This window comes from Pygoscelis adeliae, unplaced genomic scaffold (assembly GCF_000699105.1).
Source record: "Pygoscelis adeliae isolate BGI_AS28 unplaced genomic scaffold, ASM69910v1 Scaffold74, whole genome shotgun sequence".
NCBI lineage: Eukaryota > Metazoa > Chordata > Aves > Sphenisciformes > Spheniscidae > Pygoscelis > Pygoscelis adeliae.
In genome coordinates this window covers 2941059-2965248 of record NW_008824665.1, presented here as the reverse complement: position 1 = coordinate 2965248, position 24190 = coordinate 2941059, and the positions used below count along the sequence as shown (strand labels likewise).

Below are 24190 nucleotides of genomic sequence, written 5' to 3'. Positions count from 1 at the left end.
ATTAGCTGTGATCCTGTCCTCCAGAGCTGCTTCTCCCAGTTTGGGGTCAGTGGCTGATTTTGTAAGCCTGTTCTCTGTTCTGTCATGCAGACCCTCAAGGATGGGCACCTGCAGAAAACTACTCAACAGCATTTTGGCAGTGAACCATTGCTAATGACTCACTGACTACTGTCTTCCAGCGTTCTTAGATTTACCCACATGCAGCCCTGTTGTCTTTCACAGGACTGTTCACATGATGAGTGCTTGGACCATGGTATAAGCTCTGTAGAGAATGAGGTCTTAGTTTTTTACTTTTCATACCAGCCCACACAGAAGAAACAAAGAACGTGGTTTTTTTCTTGATTCCTGTCATGATGATGATCTTGGCTAGAAGACTGCATCTAGCTCAAAGCTGCTTTGACAAACATGGATGTTACTGTCTGCAGTACACCATGTTGTTTTCTCCATGTAGATTGACCCTTTTATGTTTTCCTCTCCTCTCTTCTCCAGTGAAAAAGTGGACCTGGAGCTTCCTAGTACAGAGAGTGACAATCTACCACCTCCAGTGCTAGAGGTTCCAGAAGATGCGACAGTGATATTTAAAGAGAAGACTGTCACCTCCCTTGGAGACCTGACAGAAGGGGTGCCAACATTTAAAAAGAGGAAATTCGAAAATGGGAAATCTAGAAACTTAAGACAAAGACTAAGTGATCAGTAATACTTAACAAATAATTTTAGATTCTGTTTAAGCTAGAGTGAATCAAAAGTTTAATATTTTAAACAGGCTTTTATAAAGAAAATGTTGGATAGAAATTAAGGATTTATAGGTATTAAAACATACGTGAGTTGTAATATTTTTTTATTTTATTTTGATGTGATTGATTTTGGAATGGAAGTTTGTGTTATATTACTTATGCAATATTGTAAATACATTTGGTTTTTATTTTAACCATGCCATCTAAGTTCGATTTGCTCTATGTGTGCTGTTTTAAATACATTATGTAAGGTTTTTTACTCCTTTTCTAAGTATGGGAGAATGTAGTAATCCTTAATCTGGCAAAAATGATGCAGACCTTTTATTTTTACAGAGGAACTGAATCAATGGCATGTACTAGACAGTAAAATCATGCCCCAAGATTGTTTATGTGGAGTGGTTTCCCAACTAATGAGTAAAAAGATTGTGCTTACTAACCTTTGGCTAATCGCTTGCAAAAGAGTAGGTGGTGAGAGTGCCAACATTTCAAATAGATCATCTGAAAGCTGTTTTTAGAGGAGTTAGTCACATCAGTGCCACTCATTTCAAATAATGTTCTGAAAGAAATTATTTGTGTACATGCATGATAAATGTATTAAACCTCTGCAGAAGATTTAAACCTGTTGAATCTTAACTTTTAATACCAGCATCAGAGCCACCCCTGTAGGAGTAGATATTTCTGCGGTGTCTTCCTGTTGTATTTTGCTTTACTATTGTCTCTACTTGAATTTTGCTTCCTTTTTACACATCAAGTTTTCTTTTTTTGGTCTTGTTTTCTTTTTGGCGCTTTCCCTGTAAAAAAAAAAACACTGCCCGATATTTTCATGAAAGAATATTCCAAAGACCTGGCCCTGCTACAGCATACAGCACGCTCTTTGAGGCTGATGGGTTTTGTCTGTTGATAAAAGGAGTGCGTTGCATAGCGGCAGTGTTCGCAAAGCTGAGAGGGGCTAAGTGTATTGAAGCTTCATCGTTCTCAGTACCACAGGAGAGGAAGGCAAAGGATGGATAAGTAGGGCTGATGGCCGTACTGTCCAAGATGGCTTGGACATTTTCTTAAGGATTGTAGATTTGATGGTGGGATTGGTCTGCATTTAGCAGCATCAAGATTTCATTGGCTGCGTAAGAATACAGCTACGCTTATTGCTTCTCTAGGTATCACACAGTGGACCATGAAGGTTCAAATCATGAATCCATTACAAAATATGTCTCTTGTTCTAAAGCTCACAGTGTTTTGTTCAGGAGAGTCTAAGTCAAAAACAGAGGGTGCAGTTAAGACAGTTGTCAGAGTCCAGCTATAGCAAAATAGAGCTGGTAACTGCTGAGCTTGAACTTCATTGAGAAAACAACTGTTAATCTGCCAGATCAGCGGAGAAAGGAGTACAAGACAGGAAATCTGGTTTATCATGTATTACAAAGGAAGCTGAAGTCCTTTTTTCTGTTCTGCGACGTTTTCTCTGCGTGTAGAACAGAATTAAGTATTGTATTTAATCCCATGTGTTTCTTTGGCTTCATGAGGGTTGTTGTATTTCTTCTGATGTTTGTTGTGAGAAATTTGAAAGTTTCCTGTAATATCTAGACCTGGATTGTCATTTAGAGATGCAGGATGCGTGCTGGATGCTCTCACAGTCCTAGATGCAGGGATGTACAACATGTACTCCGCATGAAGGACCTCACATGCAAGGCTAGAACAGAAATGTCCCTTCTACCGAGGAGAGGTTGTCAGGTTTCTTAAAAAGCAGATTTTTCAGGTTTTGTTCTTCCTCTTATTTGAACATTACTCCAGCAGCTAGGAGCCCGCTCTAACTTGAAGCCTCCGTGTGTTTGCGACCAGTTTACACTCATTTCCTCCCAACTAACACAAGTATTGCCCTTCAGCTAAGTAGCTTTTCTTCCTCTTGAATCCGTCACGTCTTTTCTGAATCACATAAAGCGTCCTTGTGTGACAGGACCTTCAGTGCTCCACCAACACTTCTCTTCATCCATTCCAGCCTAAGTTTGCCTAGGCTCTGTGTTCAAGGAAGATGAAGGCCACGCGTGATGTCACTAATACGTCCTTAGCGTATTGGAAATAACTTTTGCTACGTCCCTAAACCACATCAGCCTTTCACATGACTGCATCATGCTATCTGCCGTGGGTGCCCTGTGATTTGCCCGTACAACTAGCTCTTTCTGCTCCTTTGCCATTGCCAGCTGCTGAGTTAACAGCTGATCATGCTTTCCTTTCAAGGGCGATTTTTTTTTTCTTACAAATTTGTTTTGTACCGCTGTACTCATCCTGCTTCTGTTACTCCAAGCCTAAAGTATATTAATTTCTTTATGATCTCTGTAAAATTATTTTATTGTTTATTAGTACAGTTTTATATAGTATAGTTTTTTTGTGGGCTTCACTTTTAATATTCTCTGGGGAGGACGTCTTTCCTCTTTTAGTGGCGCATCTTTCCTTAAAAATGTTTTGTCCCATTGAAGTGGTCATAGGCAGTGATTTAAGATACCTGTGACTAAATTGCTCAAGCAGATGTCTAAAAACATCTGAAAATAAGCGTTCAAAACTTGTTTCCTTGAGGAGCTGCTGTTAGTTGTAATACGAACCAAAGATCTTTGTCAAGTACTGTGTTTAACGGACAAACCAAAACAAGTATTCACATTAGGCAGAAAGATTAAATGTTTTCTTTGTTCACTGCCAGTAAAGTTGGTTTAAGTACCATAGGCTTGCTTTTGCTGATGTGACTTCTAAAGCCTGCATTTCACAAAGAAATACAGCGCTTCGCTCCCCACTGCCTCTGAAAGTCAGTTTGAGGAGAGACCAGTTCATTCTTTGTCCCTAAGTGTAAATTATAATAAGGGCCAGTTGACTCAAATTTGATATATCCAAAGCCACTGTTCAATTTTGCACCGTGCTGTCATTCCTTATCCTTATTGTGTATCTAAACCAAATATTTTCTCTTCTATACAAAAATACTGTCTTGTGTGAGATTTAAGGCAGACGCTGCTTTTCCAGGACATCTGTTCTGCACAGATCTCTCTCCCTTCTGTGCTATCTCCCTGAGAAATCTTCTGCCTTTGGAATTTGCCGTAGGAATCCTCTAGGTATTACCACAGTTACGCTCCTCATCTGCTAATCCTTCCTTGGGCTGCACTGGCTGCTGACAAAGGAATGTTCCTTTTACTGTTTCAGAAGAACAGTGTTTTCGGAAGAAGAGTGTTTTGTTTGCTGACTAATCCATTTTCTGTCACGCTGCATGTTTTTATCTGCTTGCCTGCTTTTATTGCAAGCTCCTGGAGTGAGGACTACATCCTTGGTTTTATAGGCTGTCATAGACATTATTAGCAATATGAGAAGGAGAGTTGGAGAGAAGGGGAGTCACTGCAATTTCTGATGATGACTTCCTTTGTGTGATTTTGAGCATGTCAGTTCACTGTTCTGTATTTTTGTTTCCTTGCCTCATCTTTCACCTCTCCTGTCAGTTTAGAAGAGCTTTGCAGTACAGGATGCTCATCTTCGGTGTGCGTGTTTTTACAGTAGGGCCTGCCTGAAGTTGGTGATGCTTTTAGAAGCAAACATACTGCATATGCTAAAAAAGAAAATTATTTTCTTGGGCCAAAATGATGTTTGTTATGCCAGGACCTGTGCAGAGACCTGCTTGATTGGACCCAGGTTATCGGATAATCTTAGTTCCTATTTAGGCTAAGCCAAATTTTAACCCTTCACCTGGGAATTTGTAGATTGAAATCCAGACTTTCCCAATAGGGTAAAGTTTGTTTTTTGTTTGACCCTCGTAGACAAAATCTGTGCTGCAGCATCATCCAATCCCAGTATTCAGATTTAGAAGGTGGGAGGCCTGGTCATGACGTGGGTCTGAGTTAAATTCACTAACCTGTGCATGTGTAAAAACATTTCTCCCCCCCCCCCCCCCCCCCAAATGATGTTATTTCAGTGCTTATTTTGGCATCTCAGAAAGGGAGTAAAAAACTTTTCATGCTGTTTGGTTTCCTTGATTTGCTTTTTGAGTTGTGCCTCCCCTTTTTAGAACTTATTATTGGTGTCTTCCTCAAACCGTCTTCCTCCATCTTTCCTATATATGCAAATCTACGTATCACCGCTGTGCCGCCTTTCTAGCGTCCACCTTCACCTTACCCCCTGCGCTGCTGAGCTCTCCGGAAAGCTTCACGTTGTCTGACGTAGGCCACCGTGTCTCCAGATCCCAGCTTATGCCGAGCGCTTCTGCTGCCTGTTTGCGTCATGCCCTGAAGAAGTACAACCTCACCTATTTCAACACAACACACAAGCTATTTCAAGACCGACTACATGTGCTCTTTTGATTTTCTTGATAATTCGTTTTCCTGCGGCAGATTTCATTCCATTCCTCCTACGGGGTCTGCAGCCCTGAAATCCCTTCGCTTGTTGGTACAAAAGCTGTCTGTCTACCTTCTGCTCTCTGCTGCGGCAACCCTTTGGTTCCGTTTTGTCAGCCGTCTCTCTTCAGTCTCTCTTGTATCTACCTCTTAAGTCCTCTTACCCTCTACCCGCTAAATTATTTAAATTAGAAATCGTGTTAGCCGTTTGTGTGATTAACAAATGTAGCTTTGTGAAATGTTTCGGGATATAGCTTGAACAAAAGTTTCTGTACAAAGCAAAAAGTGTTGCAAATAATAAGCTGAAAAAAGGCTAAATTTGCCCAAGAGGATTCCCAGAGAATGTCAGCAAACGCAGATTTGATTTTACTTGTAAAAGCAGAAATAGCCTACGTTAAAAACCAGCAGACAGCATCATACAGACCATGGGCTGAAGGCAGTGGATTTTAAAGGCTTGCTTAACTGAAGATACAGCGAAGAACAGCGGGGTGATTGAGGAGCGCTTGTTTTAGTTTGTAAGTACTGTCTGCAGAGTTAAACAGCTGGTTTCTCTTTAACAGCTTCTCAGTTGCAATTACAAAATATTGCAAGCTCTTGAAGTGGAGTTTATATGAAAATGCCGAATAAAGCTTTCATTTGAACAATCCGTATTACCGTCGTTCATCTAGTCAAGGGTTTTAGGACAACCTGAGAGATTTATGGGTGCGTGTTCTGTTAAAAAGGGGGCTCGGGGTAAATATAAACCAAAACAGGTATGTAAATATGGAAATGCTTCTTAAAAGAAATGCTTTTATTTTGTGGTCACCAGCATAGTGTCTGGGTGCCTTCCAGTAGCGCATTAAGCAGTTACTGGGAACTGTTTTATTCTGCGCATCAGTTATGAGTAACAAATGACCTGGGTTAAAATTGTTAATTTTAAGATTCTTAACAGAGTTCAGGTAATGTTTGTTGTAGTTACTATTTAGTAACATTCAGAATATAGCCGAATATATAAACTTTCTGATGGTAACAGATTGTGATTCAGTAGTCTTCATATTTGCTGGTCTTAAGAACGATGAGCAATGCCCAGAGAGGTAAAGATACACGCTTTAAAAAGGTGGGGGATGCATGTAAATTATTTCATAACATTTCTTTTACTGAAAAAAATCCTTTTGTCAGTGTGATCTTTTGGCAACTTTTTTCACAGAAAGTGAAAAGACTCTTCAGCTGTACTAAGCAGCTAGAAAAAAAAAAGATACCATCCGGGCAAACAGTTCTGCCAGACTAGGAAACATGTTTCAAGGCTAACAGCGTTGGGTTATTTCTTCTTTTCTTCCTTTTATCTAAATGAGAACAAGCAGCTTGCTACTTAAGTGAATAAATTCCTTTGTAGCTCCAGGATTCCTGAGACATTCCCTTGTGCATTCTGTTGATGATTAAATGAAAGTAATTGAGGTAGGTAAGGTACCAGGGCTGTTCTTCTCACGCAGAGGGTAAGCATCCCTCTTTCCACTGCCATAAAAAGGGCTACTTCCAGGCTCAGCTGTTGCCTGGCTTCCTTCTTGGCTGGGTGAGGCGCTGCCGCCCGAGACCTCAGCAGGGAAATGAAAGAGACCCGGGAACTACGTTTCACGTCAGTCACCAGGAGCTGCAGAGAGATGAAGGTGGTGCCTTGCACCAGCTGCAACATCACATCCACGCGTAAGGTCTGTTACACACGTCGATGATCATGAGGGGAAGCCAGGCGGACAGGTGGTATTTTGTTCTGTTTGTCGTAACGCTGTTTGACAACGAAATACGAAGCTGCAGGAGAAGGCTGTTCCTACCAGGTGAACCTGCTCTTGCTCTGCTCTCCCACGACCACTCCTGCTCTCCCCAGGGGCTGTTCGCTGCCTTCCAAGGAGCCACTTTCCTTTTCCTTTTCCTCCCTGTGCTTCGTTATGGTAATTTTTCCTGCTAGTGGTTTCACTGCTGAAAATCAGGGTTGCTTGTAGGAACTGAAAAGCTCAAGTCCAGAGTATTCCACCCTGAAAACGCCTCAGAGATGGCATCGTTATGCCCCACATCCCTCCCATAAGGACAAGTGCCAGCCCACAGCCAAACCCCATCACAATCTCTCAGCTCGTACATCCCACAGAAAGGCTGGGCTGAAAGAACTTAGAATAAAATATGGCTTCAAATAATATTTTGCAAGTTAGGATAAAACAGCTTTAAATAATGTTTTGTCAATGCGGAGAAGCAAATATATCGGGCTTTAGTAAAACAGAGCGCTGCAGGCAACGACCTCCACTGGAAGGGGGTCTGCTCTGTATCAAATTGCTTTTGTATATTCACTCAAAAGAAAAAAAAGCATCATAATACAGAGTTATTTTTAAAGGACTACATTTAGGAAGCTCACCCAATCGATGGATAAAAATAAGTAGTATTCATGAGGCCAGATTCTAGACTATGTTTGGGGAGCTTAGGTCCTTTCAGCTGGAGAGGAACATCTCCCACCCCCAAAACAACACTTGCACTACGTGGTATCTCTTCTGCTCCACCACCACAACTCTCTCTCTCCAGCTGCAATATGGTCAAGAAAAGGACTGGCTTAACAAAGCCATGCTGCCAAGACAGAAGGTATCTGCACACAGTACTCTGAGCTTGTTCTTTTCTGCTAGGGCTGCTGTGATAAATTCAACCCGTTTGCACCAAAATATAAAAAAAGGTAGTATCACACTGAAAAACAGAGGCATAGATTTTAATCAGTCTATCGTCTAACAAATGCATCCATTTTATTTTGCTACTGAACACAACATTTCTGCTTTAACTCTACACAAGCTCTTCAGCAGCCTCCTCCTTCTAAAGCCTGCAAATTTTCTAGATACTCGGTGACAGCCTCTATCTCTGCAAACTCCAGTAGTCTGTTGATTAACTTATCCAGCGCTTCTTTCCCACTTAGAATTTCCTATGAAAAAAGTAACAACAGACAACAGCATTACTGACGGTACATCAGTTTTATTCTGAAAGGCTGACTACTCAGACGAGGAGCTCCAGGAACGCACTTTGCCTGGAGACTTATCTTAGTGCATCCACTCACTCGTCTTTGCGGCTCCCCCGCGTGAAAGCAACACGGCGTGGTGCACCGTGGCGGGACTTCTGCTGGCCGCCTGTGAAAAGCACATTGATTCTGGCAGCAACAGAAGGAGCTACTGGTGCCTTCCTGCCATGCTTTCGTGTAACCCATGCGTTTACAGGAAAATCCCCTAGCAAGATCAATCAAGGATTGAAGGATCTAACTCAAATACTGTTGCTCATGCCAAGAACTGGTTTGTTTTGCAAGCAAAGCTTAACTAACTTTTGTTAGGTAGTTTATGGTTTCAGTTTCACTCAAGAAAAGTAACAAGTTCCCAACACTAAGTAATGGAAAAGCTTGACTAACAAAGTCATTGTTATACAGTCGTGGAACTTCTTCCTATTCTCCTCCACCACGGCATTTGTGTACCTCTTCCCCACTCCATTAAATATGAACCATTCCATATTCAGCACGCCCCGTGTTCTCCGAAGTTACCCAGGACATCTGCGGATACAGTTCGAAACGTGTTGCTTCTTACGCAACAGCACTCAGAGTAAACTGGATACCTAAGCCAAAATAGTGAAGGGTCACCCTAAGTTTTGTCCTAAAATTCAAAACATTTTCTATAAATTTAATACACAAAAACGCTTTTCCCTGTAAAAAAAAACAATAAATAAATAAGATTCAAGCCATATGTAGAGATTGACTCAGAAATAAAGTATCAGGTAATCTTAAAATGAAAGCATTCCGATTCAGTTTCCTTTAACTGTGGCTTGTGAGGCAAACATGAAGAAAAGTATTTATCTTTCTTCACTCCAGCATTAAAGGGAGAAGGAAAGACTCAGCTTAACTACAAAAAAGTCCTTCTTGTCGGCTGTGCTAAGCTTCAAGAATCTCCAATTTCACTTGTCCGGTTTGGCCAAGGGACTCACTGAGCTCACGAATGAGGACTACACTCTTGGTCATTTTTCACTCGTACAGTAGGAGAAACATACACGGAGAAGTAGGCCACTGAGTTGTGTCCTGTGCCAGTCATCTTTAACACTACCCTACCACAAGGCAGAAAAAGAAAGCTTAAGCTTTCTAAATCTATGACGTTCTGTCAGAGCACAAGTGGCTATCCGATTTCCTCATATATATTTAATTGTTTTCACTGAGTTAATTTTTTCTTCTTATGGTACACATAGGTATCTAAAAACTCTCACAAGCAACCGTTTACCTTGATATTGCGTGCATCATACGAGATCCTGTGGTCAGTGACTCTGTCCTGGGTGAAGTTGTAAGTACGAATTCTCTCTGACTGGGCTCTTGTTCCCAACTGTAGTGAAGCAGCAGAAAACAAATTCTACTATATCATGTTTTAAAAAGAATATCAAATGCTACTCTAAAACAGAATGAACTTTAATGGATCAGCCTGTTGTACCTACAAACCCAGCAGTCACTGGCTTAGCGTACAGGTTTTTTTAAATATTGTGGCATTACTAAACTGTATTATTTGTGACTCTGTATCACAGACCAATTTTAACATCCTCCACTACGCTTCTGTTCCAGCTCTGCAGCTGGAAGAATTACCTAACTCTTAAAAGTCATGTAAGGCAAGAGATATGTCTACACATGCCCTTAGTTCAAAAATGTAAGTGTGTTTTTCTTTTTGGGGGGGGTTGTAGCTCCCACAAAAAAATAATGAGCGTAGGCACCATTAATAACAGAAGCAGCACAGTCAATGCGTGGCAAAGCAGTTCCACTAATGTTTGGCTGTCAGAAATGAGCACTGAAAGAGGAGTAAATTGAGAACATGAAGAGTAGTCCTCTAGTGGTAAAGCGCAAGAGTGCAAGCAGTTCTAAGTTTTAAAACCGAACTCCAACTGTAGCATTGTGTGGCTAAACCCCTTATTAAAATGGAGAATTAAATGCTAAAAGCTGCTTAGAGAAATGGGTGTCTGCTTCCATGGGCTTTTTTGACAATTTCATCTGCACCCACATGTATATTTCAAAACATATATTGAATATATTCTGAAACATTAGGAAAGGTAATTTACTTTTGCCTAGTTTTCTGTAGCATTCATATAAATGTACATCTAAGTCCTTTATGAAGCTTTGAAGGCTCTCAAGGTAAAAGTAATAACAAAAGGTAAGCACCTTGCCGCTTACAATGACTGGGTTAATAATCTGCAGGAACAATTCACTGAAAATGCAACCTGAAATTAGTGATTAAATAGCTAAGCTGGAAACTTTGGAGTACTGAATAATTCTGTAATTCTGAAGTATTTTTATTCCTGTTGATCACTGTTGAAGTTTGCAGCACAAATGGGAAAATACTCAACGAATGGGAAAAGAATGATCGCACATTTCAAGAGAAAAGCACACTTTGCAGCATAACTTGAGGTAACTCTTTTATGGAAGCTGTTTCTTCCTTAGAAGGTTCCCTAAACCGTATCAGATAAACGGCTACCTAACTGCGAAGTGGCAGGATTGTCTATATACTCGTTTCTTTCAAAAGCTCTGGATGATCTTAAAAATACTCTGGTTTAGAAACAGGTTAAAATACAACTTTGAGAACTTCAGATCCTAGTTTTCATGGAAAATAACTTTTTACTGATGCTCTATATGTGTAACTCTGGCCCTAATAGGGGGATTCAATCCATGATGCTGAGTGCTGCCTTTTGAATAATTCCAGCTAGTCTTTTGACTCTTTTCTTTCCAGCTACAGCTGATGTCTCTTTTTCATTGCCCGAGAAGTCTACACTAGTGTTGAACTGGGATAAGTAAAAAAGACTTACCGTTTTAAAATAGAAGATTCTCCTTTGTAAGCACACCTGGTTAGACACACGCGCTCACTTGCTCTGGCACTGTCACTCAAAAAGATCAGAAACAAATCTACAACATAGCACCCTCTCCAAATTTCAGCAGTCACATGTTCTCACCTGGAGTTTTCTGGCGCTCTGCTCTTGACTTAGTTGTTTTTCAATGATCTGCTGGTACAGCTTAGCTCTCAGTGTCCGCAGAGCTATTTCCTTGTTCATCTGCTGTGATCGCTCCTGCTGGCACTCAACTGCTAGTCCTTCACAGAGGGATTCAAGAGAGCTCAGATCAAAAGCCCATTATAACAAGGAACAAATAAGCTAAATTAATTCTAACGCATTAGGCAAATGAAACCTTCTAGAGTGCTGGTTTGTAGGGCCTTTCAGCTGTAGGATAAAAAGTCATTTTAACACACTGGCCAGAGCCATTAGTATGTTTTTAAACTCTTCACAGCTGCACCAGGGGCTTTGTTCAGCGCTACAGAAAAGTCAGGGATATTTTAAAATTTCATGAAGCAAACGAGTCTCTGACATTGCCTCCAGAAAACGGGTTCACTCAATTAGCTATCACATGTTAAAAATGTAATTTGCACAGTCCATGGAAGCATGTTTAAAACAGTGCAATGCCAAGTTTTTGAAGTCTTAGTCCAGATAAGCTGTTGGAGACTGGAAAATTCATTATTCTAGCAGAGAAGGGTGTGTAAACAACACTGGAGAGTCTTGAACTTAATTATGAATAATGAAATAAAGTAAAATAAAGGTCTTTAAAAGAAATTTAGTATTTATTTTTACTTCTCATTTGATTTCTGAAATAAAAAGGCATATAGGAAACAGCTGTTTTCAGGTCACTACTGGAATTTCCTGTGCCTGAAGAGATTCTGCATCTGGACAGATAGAAGCCCACTGAATTTCAATAAAAACAAATCCAGAGAAAGACAGAGTGGTCCAGTGTGTACACTACTTTCCCATCAGTGTACGTTTTCCTTCCTGTTCAACATATGATAGCGTTATCTGGTACTGAATGAAAATCTTCAAGTCCCCTTTTTTCTCAGTCTTGCAACTACGCAGGTTCCAGCTAGGCAGAGCGCACCCTCGGTTGCCAACGGCCATTATTCCCGAAGGTACAGAGCACACAGCACGGATTATTTGCATCTTCCATCCCATCCCTGTCACCCTCCATTTGTCCTTTCATCCTTCAAAGACAGTGTATTCATTAAACACTCGCTTTGAAGACAAAACTGGCATAATAGCAACATGCTGACCATTGTGCTGCCAGTACGTAGCCCTTTTTCTCACACGTTTGCCTTGCTAGCAGAGGGGCAGAACAAGAAGGGGCTACCTCCTTTTTTTGGTATAAGGCCCAACCCTGCAAACTCACTCTAAGAGACAACTTGCAGGATCACAAGCTTTCTCTTCAGGATACAGATTTAGGGTGATCAGAAGTACGAAACACAGCCAGACTCACCTGTGGGAAGGTGTACAATTCTCACAGCGCTATCAGTTTTGTTAACATGTTGCCCTCCTGCTCCTTTGGCCCTGAATGTATCTATACGCAAATCTTTGGGATCCACTTTAACATCAACCTAGAATCAAAGAAAATTAGTACTGCTTTCTGCTCATTCTAAAAATACTTTGAATGTCAGTGACACTCGGTGTAAAAAAGAATCACTTCTCAAAAAATTGCTCCTTTACAACTGTCCCTGAGTAACAGCTATAATTGTTATACTTCAAAAAAATGCAATGTCAAATATCTCTGCAAAGCAAGTGATGCTTTAAATATTTCACTTATTTTTTCAAACTCGCACTCCAGGTCCTTCACAAAACAAGGTATGTGTGTGTGTGAAACAGAACAAAATCAACAACTTTTTGTAAAAACACTAGCTTTGGCAGAGAGACTAAGAAATAATCAAATAATCAAAAACTACTTCTGAACAGCAGTGCAAGGATCTTGTTCATGAGTCAAGCCTGAATGATTCTTGCAACAGCGCTTAAAAACATCTAACTGAGGAAAAACTGGGTGTATCCAGATCCAAGTAAGGATTGCAGCATTGGAAATATGAGTCCATGATGACCTGGACCATAGTTTGAGCTCAGTGGATGGGAAAGGAACATTCAGATCTGATCAATGTCGCAAGGAAAGCATTACAAGGAAGCAGGAGAACTTGCAGGGGAAGCCTACAGGATCTGGTTTTGTTTATTTTGTGTGTAAATGGCTGGTTTAAGCGAGAACAGTCGGTATCAGTGAGATCTCAGAAAGACTAGCCAACACACTCATTCAAATTCAAAGCAGACCGTCCTTAACAGAGGACACCAATAATTTAAATGAAACCAAAAAAATCAAAAGGACCCGCATAATCACATTACTGTGCAACACTGAATATTTTCTTGGATATGTTCCCTGTCTTAATACATGATGTAATTTAAACTTGGCATACTCATAGCAGTCAGCTTTCTGAGTGGTGGGGCTGGAATACTCATTGAAACGATCACTGATTTACATGCCATTTCAGGCAATAGCAAATCTCTGCAAAGTTGCTTCTGATGACCCATTTAAACATGTAAGGTAGAGCGCCAAGGACTATCGCCTTCCAGAGTCAGAGAACTTGTGGTTCACTTGCTGGGACTTGCACAAAGCACTTAGGTATCAATAAAATCCCCAAACAGTAACAGTGACGTGGTTTTAAATAACACCTACTCCAATGCCAAAATGGGTGAGCAGGGATACACTGCCTTACCACCCTGATTAACAGCTAATTTACCTCCTCTGGCTGAGGGAGGACAATAACTGACATCGTCCCAGTATGAATACGCTGCATTCTTGATGACAGGCCCGTCTCAGGGATTCGCTGGACTCGATGGGTCCCTCCTTCATATTTCAGATGCCTGTAGACATCATCTCCTGAAATATGAGCAGCGGCATGATGCAACCCACCTAGAGAGACAAATAATGCGTGACAAATATAGCACAGAAACACTGCTTTTAATTTCATTGTCTTGGTGGAATTTCTGAAGAACTACTGTACCTATCTCAGCCGGCATATAGTTCACAATGTCAAAGGTCCAATGTTTATAGTCTGCATAGTTCTGGTACATCTCAAACATTTCTTTAGTGAACTGTTGGCAGATGTCTCCTAAAAATATAAAGGCGCTACAACATAAATAGCAGTTCACAAAATGCCACCAGTTTTTAGATTTAGCTGCAACTCTAGCCACAGTCGTTAGACAGATTAATACTCTTCTTTAGAAAGTATTACTTTATACCATTAAATTATAAAAAGGCATTAAGAATAACCCATAAGAGGTTTAATAAAGTTGGATGGAGGTTTGAAGTAATCGTTACTGTGGGGACTTTGCTGACCTCCAGTTGTTCTGCCAGCTGTCACTTCTAATATGACATGACTTCTATCATATTTTTCCTTTGGCACTAGAAGCTGGAAAAGCTGAAAAGGAAAAAAAAAAATAATAATGTCATTATCTCCTTCATGACTCCATGTCTCCTCTTAATCAATTTACAGCTAGCCTTCACAATTGCCACAGGTTGAGCGCACACAACCACTGATTTATTTTGGCAAACTAGTAAGTGGGACTAAAAACTATCCAATGGCTGTCGCAACTCAGTGCAGTCAGTGTGGAAATGGGATGTGCTGGTGCACCCACAGGAAAGCTAGCTGACAATTTGATACTGCAAAGTCAGGTGCCAGGTCACCTACTCCAGTCCCAAATACCTATGAACACAAAGTTACTAGCTATAACCCAGCCAATCTTTACATTAATCTTATTTTTCAGAAAGTCTCGTTTCATATTATTTCAATCTGAATGTAGAAATGAGCCCAAACATAGAGCTCACCACTGAATCATTTCAGCTTCTCTGCTTATAATTAATTTCCCCACTCATGGGGTGCTGTCAGCTGAAGAGAAAATGAAAGACTGCAAGTCCCAATCAGAAATCTTTCAAGAATGCATGCTCCGCTGCCACACAGGATGTCATGTCAGGTCTCAATAGCACAGGCTCACCATTTTTTTAATCCCCTTCAGGATCTGCAGACAGACAAGTAAGCAAGCAAAAATGACTAAAATAATAAGCTTCTAAGACACAGTTGTCAGTAAGAAGCTTACTAATAATTAATGTTGCCACTTCTTTTCAGGGAGAACACAGAAGCTGGACTTCTGTTTCATTAAACGCAAGTGTTAGTGTCTATTGGTAAGATCACAAAGGAACATTTTTCTGACATCTTTATTTACAAAGCTGTATAATTTTACCTCAGGCTCACCTTTCTGCACAACATGTTGATTTTTTTATCCAGGGTTTCCTTCTCTTCTAAGGCAAGCTCTAGAAGTTGTTTCTCATCTCTGCTGTCTAGCTCTGAATTCCAACAACAGGAATAGATGTTAGCCAATCTCACCTAGCTTAGAGCAAATTGTAATACAGCTGTCCAAAGACATGCACTGCAGCACATAAAAGCTTGCAGTTGCATTTTACCAGCATGAAATATCAAGTAAGAGCAGCCCAAGCCAGGATGCATATTGCTAACTAAATGGTCATATTTTTCAGGGGTGCTGGAAGGAATAGCGGATATGTTACCTCTCAATCTCCAGCTTACGGCTCAAAGTCTGCATGAAACAGATGCCAGTCCCACCTGACAGTTACTAACTCTCAGTTATACTGATGGTTATGTCATACAGATTGACAGTCCGGGGGTAAATCCACAAATGGACTTGACAAAATATGTCAAAAACATGCCTGGAGACGAGAAGTGCTTCAGTTTCCCTTATTACAATTTTTCATGCAACAAAATTTTTCTTTCTAGACTTGCCCAGAAACACCCATATATTCAACAATTTGTAGCCACCTCATTAAGGTCAGCATTACAAATATAGGTATGATGATAATAATGAGGTTTCTAACCCTCTGTTTCCTGCTATTCAAGAGATCAGTGAGATGGGGGAGTTACGTATGCAAGTCATCAGGATGCGGGAGACCTCACTTTGACTCTTTGTCTTGCTTAAGGGGACTCTCTTCCCCTCTCTTCAGCACGTGAGACCACAATCTGGAGTACCGTGTCCAGTTTTGAGCTCCCCAGTACAAGAAAGGCATGGAAATACTGGAGTGAGTCTAGTTGAGAACCACCAAGACGGTCAAGGGCTGGAACAAAGGATGTATGAGAAGAGGCTGAGGAAACTGTGTTTGTTCGGCCTTAAGAAAAGCAGGTGGAAGGGAGGTTTTATTGTTGTGTACAACTACCTAACAGTAAGACATCGAAAAGATGGAGACAGACTCTGTATTTCATGATAAAAGGAGACATAAGCTGGAATACAGGCAATTCTGATTAGATATTAGGAAAATTATTTTCACCCTAAGGGTGATCAGACACTGGAACAGGCACTCAGAGAGGTTGTAGGATCTCCATCCTTGGATATATTCCAAACTCAACTGGACAAGGCCCTGGGCAACCTGCTCTAACTGGTCCCGCTTTGAGTAGACCAAATGACCTTCAGAGGTCCCCTTCAAACTAAATTACTCGATGATTCTGTGATTAGATTGTCCCTTCCCACATTTTAGAGCTTACTACCAAACTAGGAAACCTTCTTAGGCAAAGCTAGCAGAAGCTCAAAACCTTTTCTGCTATGGAGGCTCCAGTTTACAATAATTAAAGATGCTGATCAGTTAGCATTAGATTATACACTAAGTAGAAACCTGGACGACAGTTGGAGTCAAGTGGAAAACCTGCCACTGCCAAAATAGGGAGCACCCTCTCCTTTTCATCTTTCTTCCCACTGTTCTACCAGCTGAGGATTGGCTCCGTCACTCATCTCATCAGAAAGTAAACCAATTCAACTCACTGGAAGAAAACAACAGGTTTTTAAATAAATGCATGTATTTTACCATGCCAAGTTGAACTAGATTTAATTTACAACCGGAAAATTACCAGCACAAATGGGGGAATGGGGGAAGACAGCTTTGAACAGCTGGGAGTGAGAGCGAGAGAAGCAAGCAACAAAGAGGAGGAGAAAGTATTATGCCTTCTTCTGGCCAGCATGGAAACCATAGGCTTGCCTCAGATGCAGCATAAAACTGGACACTCAATAGCTGAATACACCTCTTTGCCTTGCATGACCAGTTGCCTGAGCTCTGGATTCTGCGGCAGGAATCGGGTATCTCAAAGGTGGGCGCAAGGTCTCTGGGCTCCACATCTCTGGGCTTCTGCAGCCTGGTCCCCGTTCACAGCAGCTAACACACACACACATTTATTGGTGGCCTCAGCAGCGAGTCTTAAGAGCTAAATGGGCTGGGATGTTGAACCAGCTTTGCATACTGGGCAAGGACAGCAGCAGCTCCTCCGTATCACAGTTTTTAATTTATGCTCTGCAGCTTTTTTCCTTAAATAAAAGATGTCAGACCTACACTAGGATCTGGCATCCCCTGTACATAAGGCAAGAACTGTATAAATTTCCTTACCGCTATGTCACAACTCCAACCCAAAGCTGGTACTGAATCAAAGGCTTCTAGCTAGTCCAAAAAGCATCTTTATTGATGAGTTAGATAAACAGTATCAAATTAGTTACTGTCAGCAGAGATGAAAGAATGGTCTGGTGGTGACCAACAAGCTTAAGGTTCAAAGGATTGGCATCCCATTCCTACCTCCCTGCAAACATGACCTTTAAGAATTCACTTAATCTACCCCGTGACTCACATCACCAGGGGCAAACCAGAAAATAGTATTTTTCTGCTTCACTGAGTGTTGCAAATATAAAATCCTATAGCAATTGTGAGGAATTCAGGTAATACAGAGAAGAGGGTCAGTTAGGGAGCTAAGCGGAAAACAAAGAGCAGTCGAAGGGAACATCTGTGTTTTAACTTGGCCACATGATAAACAGTACAGATAGAATAATTTGGCTCCATTTAATTAACTTCTTGGCTGTAATTTTCTGTCATTCTTTTCTTTTCCCTTCTTTCAACTAGAACTCACTCCATTCATCCACATCATAATTTATGTAATTAGAAAAATTCTTCATTATATTTACTTGATCCAAATATAGCCTTTGTAAGTTGAAGTATGAATTTGCCAGTGTTTTCTTAATACTTTCTAATTCTTCCAAGAACATTTCTTTTTCAGCGTTAAATTTTTGTCCCTTCTCACCTTCACTCCTTTTCCTCTTTCTCCAGTGAAGAGAATAACCATTTCTCAATTTTTTCCAAAAGCACAAACATCTATTTATTTCTAAAACTAAAAAATACAAATGTTTTCTACCTTTCTAAATAAGTTACATTTTTACCAGCTTTATTTCAATATGGCTTTTACTGTTTTGTCAACACCCCTTGGTTCTCTCTCTGAAAAGCGCTCTCCTCCATTTACATCGCTGGCTACCAATTTCTCCTACCCTTTGCTTTTCCCTTGCTTCACTTCTTTAAGCATAAGCCCCATCCTCTACAGGCCAATGTTTCCCTCTCTTGGCTTGATGCCTATCGGTGTAGCAGAACGGATGACATTTTTTCTTTCCTATTGTGTGCTCCTCCTCCCACTTCTAACAATGTTTTTTTCTCAAAATGTTACACCGTTACTTATTTTGTAAATTCTTTTACTCCCTGTATATTTCCTTATTTCTGAACGGTATCAAAAAGAGCGACAATTTTTAATTCTTTTTTACTCCAACTTCTACTGTAGCAGAGTATTGAAAAGCAGCAGCTTCTTAGACAACCATCAATTTTTATTCCTTGAAGGACTCCTCAAATATTTTCAAAGAAATATTAGCTTTTTCCATTTAAATTGGAAGCTAACAATTCAGGGCCTAATGAAAGTTCATGTAATTTGCGCTGTAAGTATCAATGGACTGGCTGGCTGGAATCCCATTGTAAATAACACGAGTGAAGTCTGCATCTGTCAAATCTATTAGGCTCACTAAATTTTTTTCCTTCAGTTCACACCGCTCTTGGTTCACACTGCTCTCGGTTCTATCAAAAAACAACCTTAAAACAAACATTTCCAAACTATTTCTGCTAGATGGATAGCCCTGAGATTCCAAACGATCCCTCCTCTCCCAAGCTGGCTGTATTAAGACCTCAAACTGAAGTGAGGTAAGATGAGAAATGGAAGGATGTGGCTGGATGCAGAAAGCCCTAGCAGCATGCAAGCTTCCAGGAGCTTGCAGGACCAGATAGTGTTCCAGGGCTGGCTTAACTTATTTCAAAGCTTTCCTCAAAGGCTGGCCAATGAAGTTTATCGCAAGCAAAGCGACTGTTTTGAAACAAGCAGATCTGTTCTCCTTACCTCTGCACATAGCTTCTAATTCCTGAACTTCTCTTTCAGCCTCTTTGATTTCTTGAAATGCAGCTGCAATGGGGGACAGATTGGCACATCTTCTCCTCAGGGTTCTTTGCTCAAAGTCATTTATTGAGTCAGCATTTAACAGGTGAATAACCTGCTGGTATTCCTTGCTTAGAGTCTCCAGATACTTCTGCACAGCCTCATGCTTCCACAATGCTCGAGAATCCTGATGTGTTTTCCTATGCCAACTGTTAAAAGACAGAGTGAATCTAGCTGCGTCCAATAAAGATTTTGGCCTCCAAAATCCACAGTTGTGCAGTCCCACCACATAACCTATCTTCTTTGCAACAGTAGGGAAAAGACAGCTGTGAAGTTGACCATGACAGTAGCAATTGGTAAGCAGGCTCTTGAAAAGACAGACACTTTGGAAAGGCTTCATTTTGTTTCTTATTTTTCCACCACCTGAAATTAAAAGTAGACAGTACATGAAAAAGACAGCATTCTATTAAAAAAAAAACAAAATCAAACAACACAAGAACCGTATCAAGCCCAAATCCTGTTCTAGATTACATCAACACAAATGCAACTGTCATGGACAAAACTACTCCTGTTTTAGTCGTGGTTTAAACCAGAAACTCTTATCAGCACCGTTGTACTGATTGAAGGTTGGAAAAGGTCTCTTCCTCCACCTCCTCAAACAGTTTATTTATGCTGTGGAAAAGCTACTGTAGATGCGGCTTTACAGACAACAGCTTCATTTTGCCATATGACTCACTGGAAAAATCCAACCATTTCATGCCTTACTGGTGAAAGAAAAATGTTGCTGAGAGAAGACAAATCTATACTAGAGGTACAGAATTCTATATAGAGAATGTATGAAATGTCCAGAATTATGTGCAAAATTATTCCCACTACCCTAACAGGATATAACTTTGGCAGGAGAACGTTAGTAACATAGAGCTGACCTTGCGACAGGTTAGTCAATGGGACTACAATACACTTGCAAGAAATTACTGACCCATATATGTACTCTGCAAGACATGGGTGCAGTGCTTTATGTCCCCTGTGTACCTCTTCCCATGATATATTTACATGTAAGTGTTATAAACTTTTTCTATCCAAAAAGTGAGTAAGAAGCTGGCACTCTGAAATACAACCCCTGTATTTTTCTGAGACGCTTGGCCTACGGTTTTGCAGGACAGAGACTCCCCTTAGCACCACTGTTGCTCTAGGAAAGACTTTTGTCCTCTTCATTTTATATCATCAACATTGCAAACTATGCTATGAATTCTTACTGTGCTCTAAAAATTTATATTGGAGTGCAAGGGCCTACCAAGAGGACTAAATTATCATTCGTATTCTAGGACTACTCACACAGAGAAGGTTTAGCAAATAAAGAAGCACTTCTTAATATCTCTGCCAGTGCCACAATCCCATCTGTCTACTCATTTTTACAAAAAAGCGCATTCAGAGAAAATGAGAGCACGAAACTTTTGCAACAGGATCTCCTTGAAACATACACTTGAGTTTCAAAGTTTTTACACATCAGTGACAAGACCTTCTGTACATCTTCAGGCATTTTATTAACAAATTGCCATGACATTCTAACTAACTACTTAACTCACCCATTACCCTCACCTATTTACTTTCATCCATTTGTCCACAATGAAGAAAGAGCAATATGCAGTAAATCCAGAAGTACTGCATCTCGCTTGCCTGGATGTCAGCTTTACTGCCTACAGAAGGAGGGAAGGACCTTTATTCTACTTCTGCACCTTCCCCAGCCAGCAGGTGCTATCGAACCCCCTGCGGCAACTTCAGGAGTGCTTTAATTTACAGAAAGCCAACGATACCCCTCATGGATTGTTCTAGTGACTAAAACCGACTGTAGCAGAGGGATCATGTTCCCTTCGCCAGGAACACAGCAAAAGGCACAAATCAGGCTCATCATCTACAATCCTGGACATAGTTGTTCAGGGGTACATGCAGACTCAATTCCAAAAGACCTAATTCTGCTGATGGTACTGGAGTTGCTCCAGGCCCGCATGGCCCATCATCGTTTGGTCAAGTGCTAACCATCATTAACTCATTTTTAAAATTGTAATGTTATATTTTATTTAAATTAATTAATTATATTAAACATAACCACCTAACTCTTTTTACTGCTGTAGTTAAGAAGTGATGTACTCAAATAATAACAACAGATTTGTACTACAGTTCTGCCTGAGCTCTCAAAAACAAAATTCTTGGTTTTAAATGCCTAAAAAGCCTAAGTAATGGCATGACACAGACCTTCAAGGAAGTCAGAAATTTCGAAATAACTTTGCTACATTTAATAAAAACAGCATCTCCTTTTCTGAGATGTTGCCGTGTTACATTTGTGCAGACATAAGCACACATAAAACTTTTACAGAGCTATGAGCAGTAGATGACCTATTAACTGCTTTCCAAACCAGACTTTAGTATTTTTTTAATGTGACAAAATTACCCTGTGCACATCACAAATCAAAACCAGTAAGCAAAAGTGACAACTGTAATTGTCTTATTACAATATAACTTGTTACTTATATAACAAAACAAGAAAAAAATTATAATTTCCAGACAAGAAACAGTTATCAATGTTGTGACCACTTTAAGAGGTTTTAAAAATCATTTCTAACAATCAAAGGTGCTATTAACTCCATGCAACTGAATTCAGACATGCAAGAACATGTAGGCATAGGGAAGGAGCATGTATTTCAATGTACGCTGTAACAGGAACAGCTCGAGGCCGTGCCTCCGCGACCACCTTTCATACACCGCTGCCTCGCACCACAGCTACCCAGAGCAAACCCCCCGAAAGCCGTGCACGAAGTCCCCCTGGCAGCCCTCCCCCATTGCAAGGGTTACGGGTTTGTGGGGAAGGCAGGGCTGCAGAGCAGGCAGGAGCTGGCAGGAGCAGGCAGGAGCTGGCAGGAGCAGGCAGGGGGTGGGAGGGGCAGCGGGGGGGGGGCGGAGGGCGGCTGTGAGGGGCGAGGGGGGCTCCGCTCCCCAGCACCCATCAAGAAGCTCTGGCACTCACCGTCCGCACAGGTCAGCGCCAGACGGATTCTGCCTCAAAACATGAGGCCATGGCAGACGGGAAGTAGAGCGGAAAAACTCCCAGTCCCAGCATGCCTGCTAAAAAACACGACTCCCGGCGTGCTTTGGTTCAGGCCCGTGTGGCTGGCCAGCCCTCCGCAGCACGGCCAGCCCGTGGAGGCACGGGGGTACCGTCACCAAAGGTCTGCCCTATCAGTAAAGGGCAGACTTTGCTTTACTTTGTGAAACACAAGCCTCGAAATAAAAAATGGGGAATGCGACCTTAAAAATAGGTCTTCATTTTCGGTATCTTCCTCACAGCTGCACAGTGACAGACTCTGACTTCCGCAAAGCTTTGGGAGTTGGCAAGAGCAACAACAAATGGAAATACTCACTTCTGTTTCCAACTCCTAAGCTGTTATATTACATACACTTTCCCCATGTATTTTCCCAAAGCGTGGGCTGAAAATACATGTCGTTTCAAATCTGGTTATTCAAAGGTTAATTTCGGAGAAGTTTGCATAAAACAACGTTAAGTTCCACTTTATGTCAAAGCTCACTATTCAATCATATTTAGAATGAAATATTACTATGCTACTGAAGACAAACATCAGTTATAAAATATTAATACACAGAACCATTCAGATTATCATTACACTAATAGGCTGCAGCTTCCTAATAAAGTATGTTTTAAGACATACTATGTATATGCACATTTTAATAGATAATATTAAACAGATTATACAACTACCTCCCTAATTGTAAAGGGAGGTAGTCTAATTAAAAAGACTTAAGTAACATCGGGTTTTTATACCTATAATCACCCAAAAATTCAATTTACTTACTCTTTGCTATATATGCTATAGGAGGGAAATGTATTCAAACATGTAAGATGAAAAATTCTGCTGCTTGAGACTGTTTTACCTTTCCCTTAGGTGCACCATTTGCACTGAATAGTCATCCTTTCTTCTGAAGTTTGATTTATTGCAGTAACTTTCCCCACCTCTTTTATATTTGAGCAAATCCAGCTCTGCTGCAAATGCTTTAAAACCCACTGTGTTCTGAAGTTTCTTTCTTCCCAGCTCCTGTCATTCAACAGGATTAAAAAAAGGTAAAAATTTGGTATTTGGCTCATATAACATCAGCGGGGTTTGGTGAGGTAAATATTCCAAAAGACTGAAAACGAGACCGATCGACCAGGAGGATTTGGATCAAACCCCATCAGCCCATGAATGACAACTAACTGCTTGTTTAGATCTGAGGCTCTGCTCCATCCCCTGGGACAGAAGGCAAGGCAGACAGATTAAAAGGCTCTTCCAGAGAACAGGACCCCCCCCCCCCCGGGCTGATCCAATCTACAAAGGGGCCGCAGCAAACAGCACCCTGAAACCTCAAAGGCGCTTCCCCAGGCCTGAGCCTGCTGTGCTGTGCCGTGAGAGACGCCGTCGTCCAGACGCCGTCCCCACCACGCCTCCCTCTTCTTCCACTATGAGTTAGACCTCAGTGAAAGGAAATAATAAAATTATCCTTGCATTGGGACTCTAAATATGCAATCTGATACTTAAAAATCTTGGGAAGGTAATCTATGTGAGGACAACCGAGAAGCTAATAAGAACGTGGAAACTGTAAGCATACCACACACTCAAAAAGTGATTTTAAAAGAAGAGGGTAGGCCAAGGAAAATCAAATCACCTTCTAGTCCAGCCAGTAATGGTTCTTACATTAAATCCTCTGATTAAAAGCGATCATGATTCAGTTTTTATTATGCTTTGGTGGCGAATTCTTGCCAACACAACTTAAGTGTGAAAATAGAGACTGTAACAAATTCTCAGCCCTCCTTACCAGGCAGCAGACTACATGGCAAAGACACGGGCTGGACCCTGTACTGTCAGCAGGGTTCTCAGATATACCATCAACCACAGGACCTAGTCCATACATCTCA

General features: G+C 41.0%; 2 protein-coding genes across 2 annotated transcripts in view; one reads left to right on the top strand and one right to left on the bottom strand.

The window, feature by feature from the left end:
• The window catches only part of WBP4 (WW domain binding protein 4), a 47513-nt gene extending 41776 nt beyond the window's left edge, over positions 1-5737 (top strand). Inside the window, exon 11 of the mRNA XM_009322857.1 lies at positions 490-5737. Within this exon, the coding sequence (XP_009321132.1) occupies positions 490-697 (208 nt within the window). The 3' untranslated portion in view covers positions 698-5737. The remainder of the gene's footprint in view (positions 1-489) is intronic.
• A 2050-nt stretch (positions 5738-7787) lies between these two features.
• MTRF1 (mitochondrial translational release factor 1) lies at positions 7788-22346 on the bottom strand. The gene is made up of 10 exons (XM_009322845.1): positions 22250-22346; positions 19192-19650; positions 15196-15287; positions 14283-14364; positions 13948-14055; positions 13684-13856; positions 12390-12507; positions 11048-11184; positions 9343-9441; positions 7788-8015 (listed from the first exon to the last, which is right to left on the bottom strand). Exons 2-10 carry the CDS (start codon positions 19625-19627, stop codon positions 7893-7895), a joined length of 1368 nt encoding a protein of 455 aa, XP_009321120.1. The 5' UTR covers positions 19628-19650; positions 22250-22346; the 3' UTR covers positions 7788-7892.
• Positions 22347-24190: the final 1844 nt, after the last annotated feature.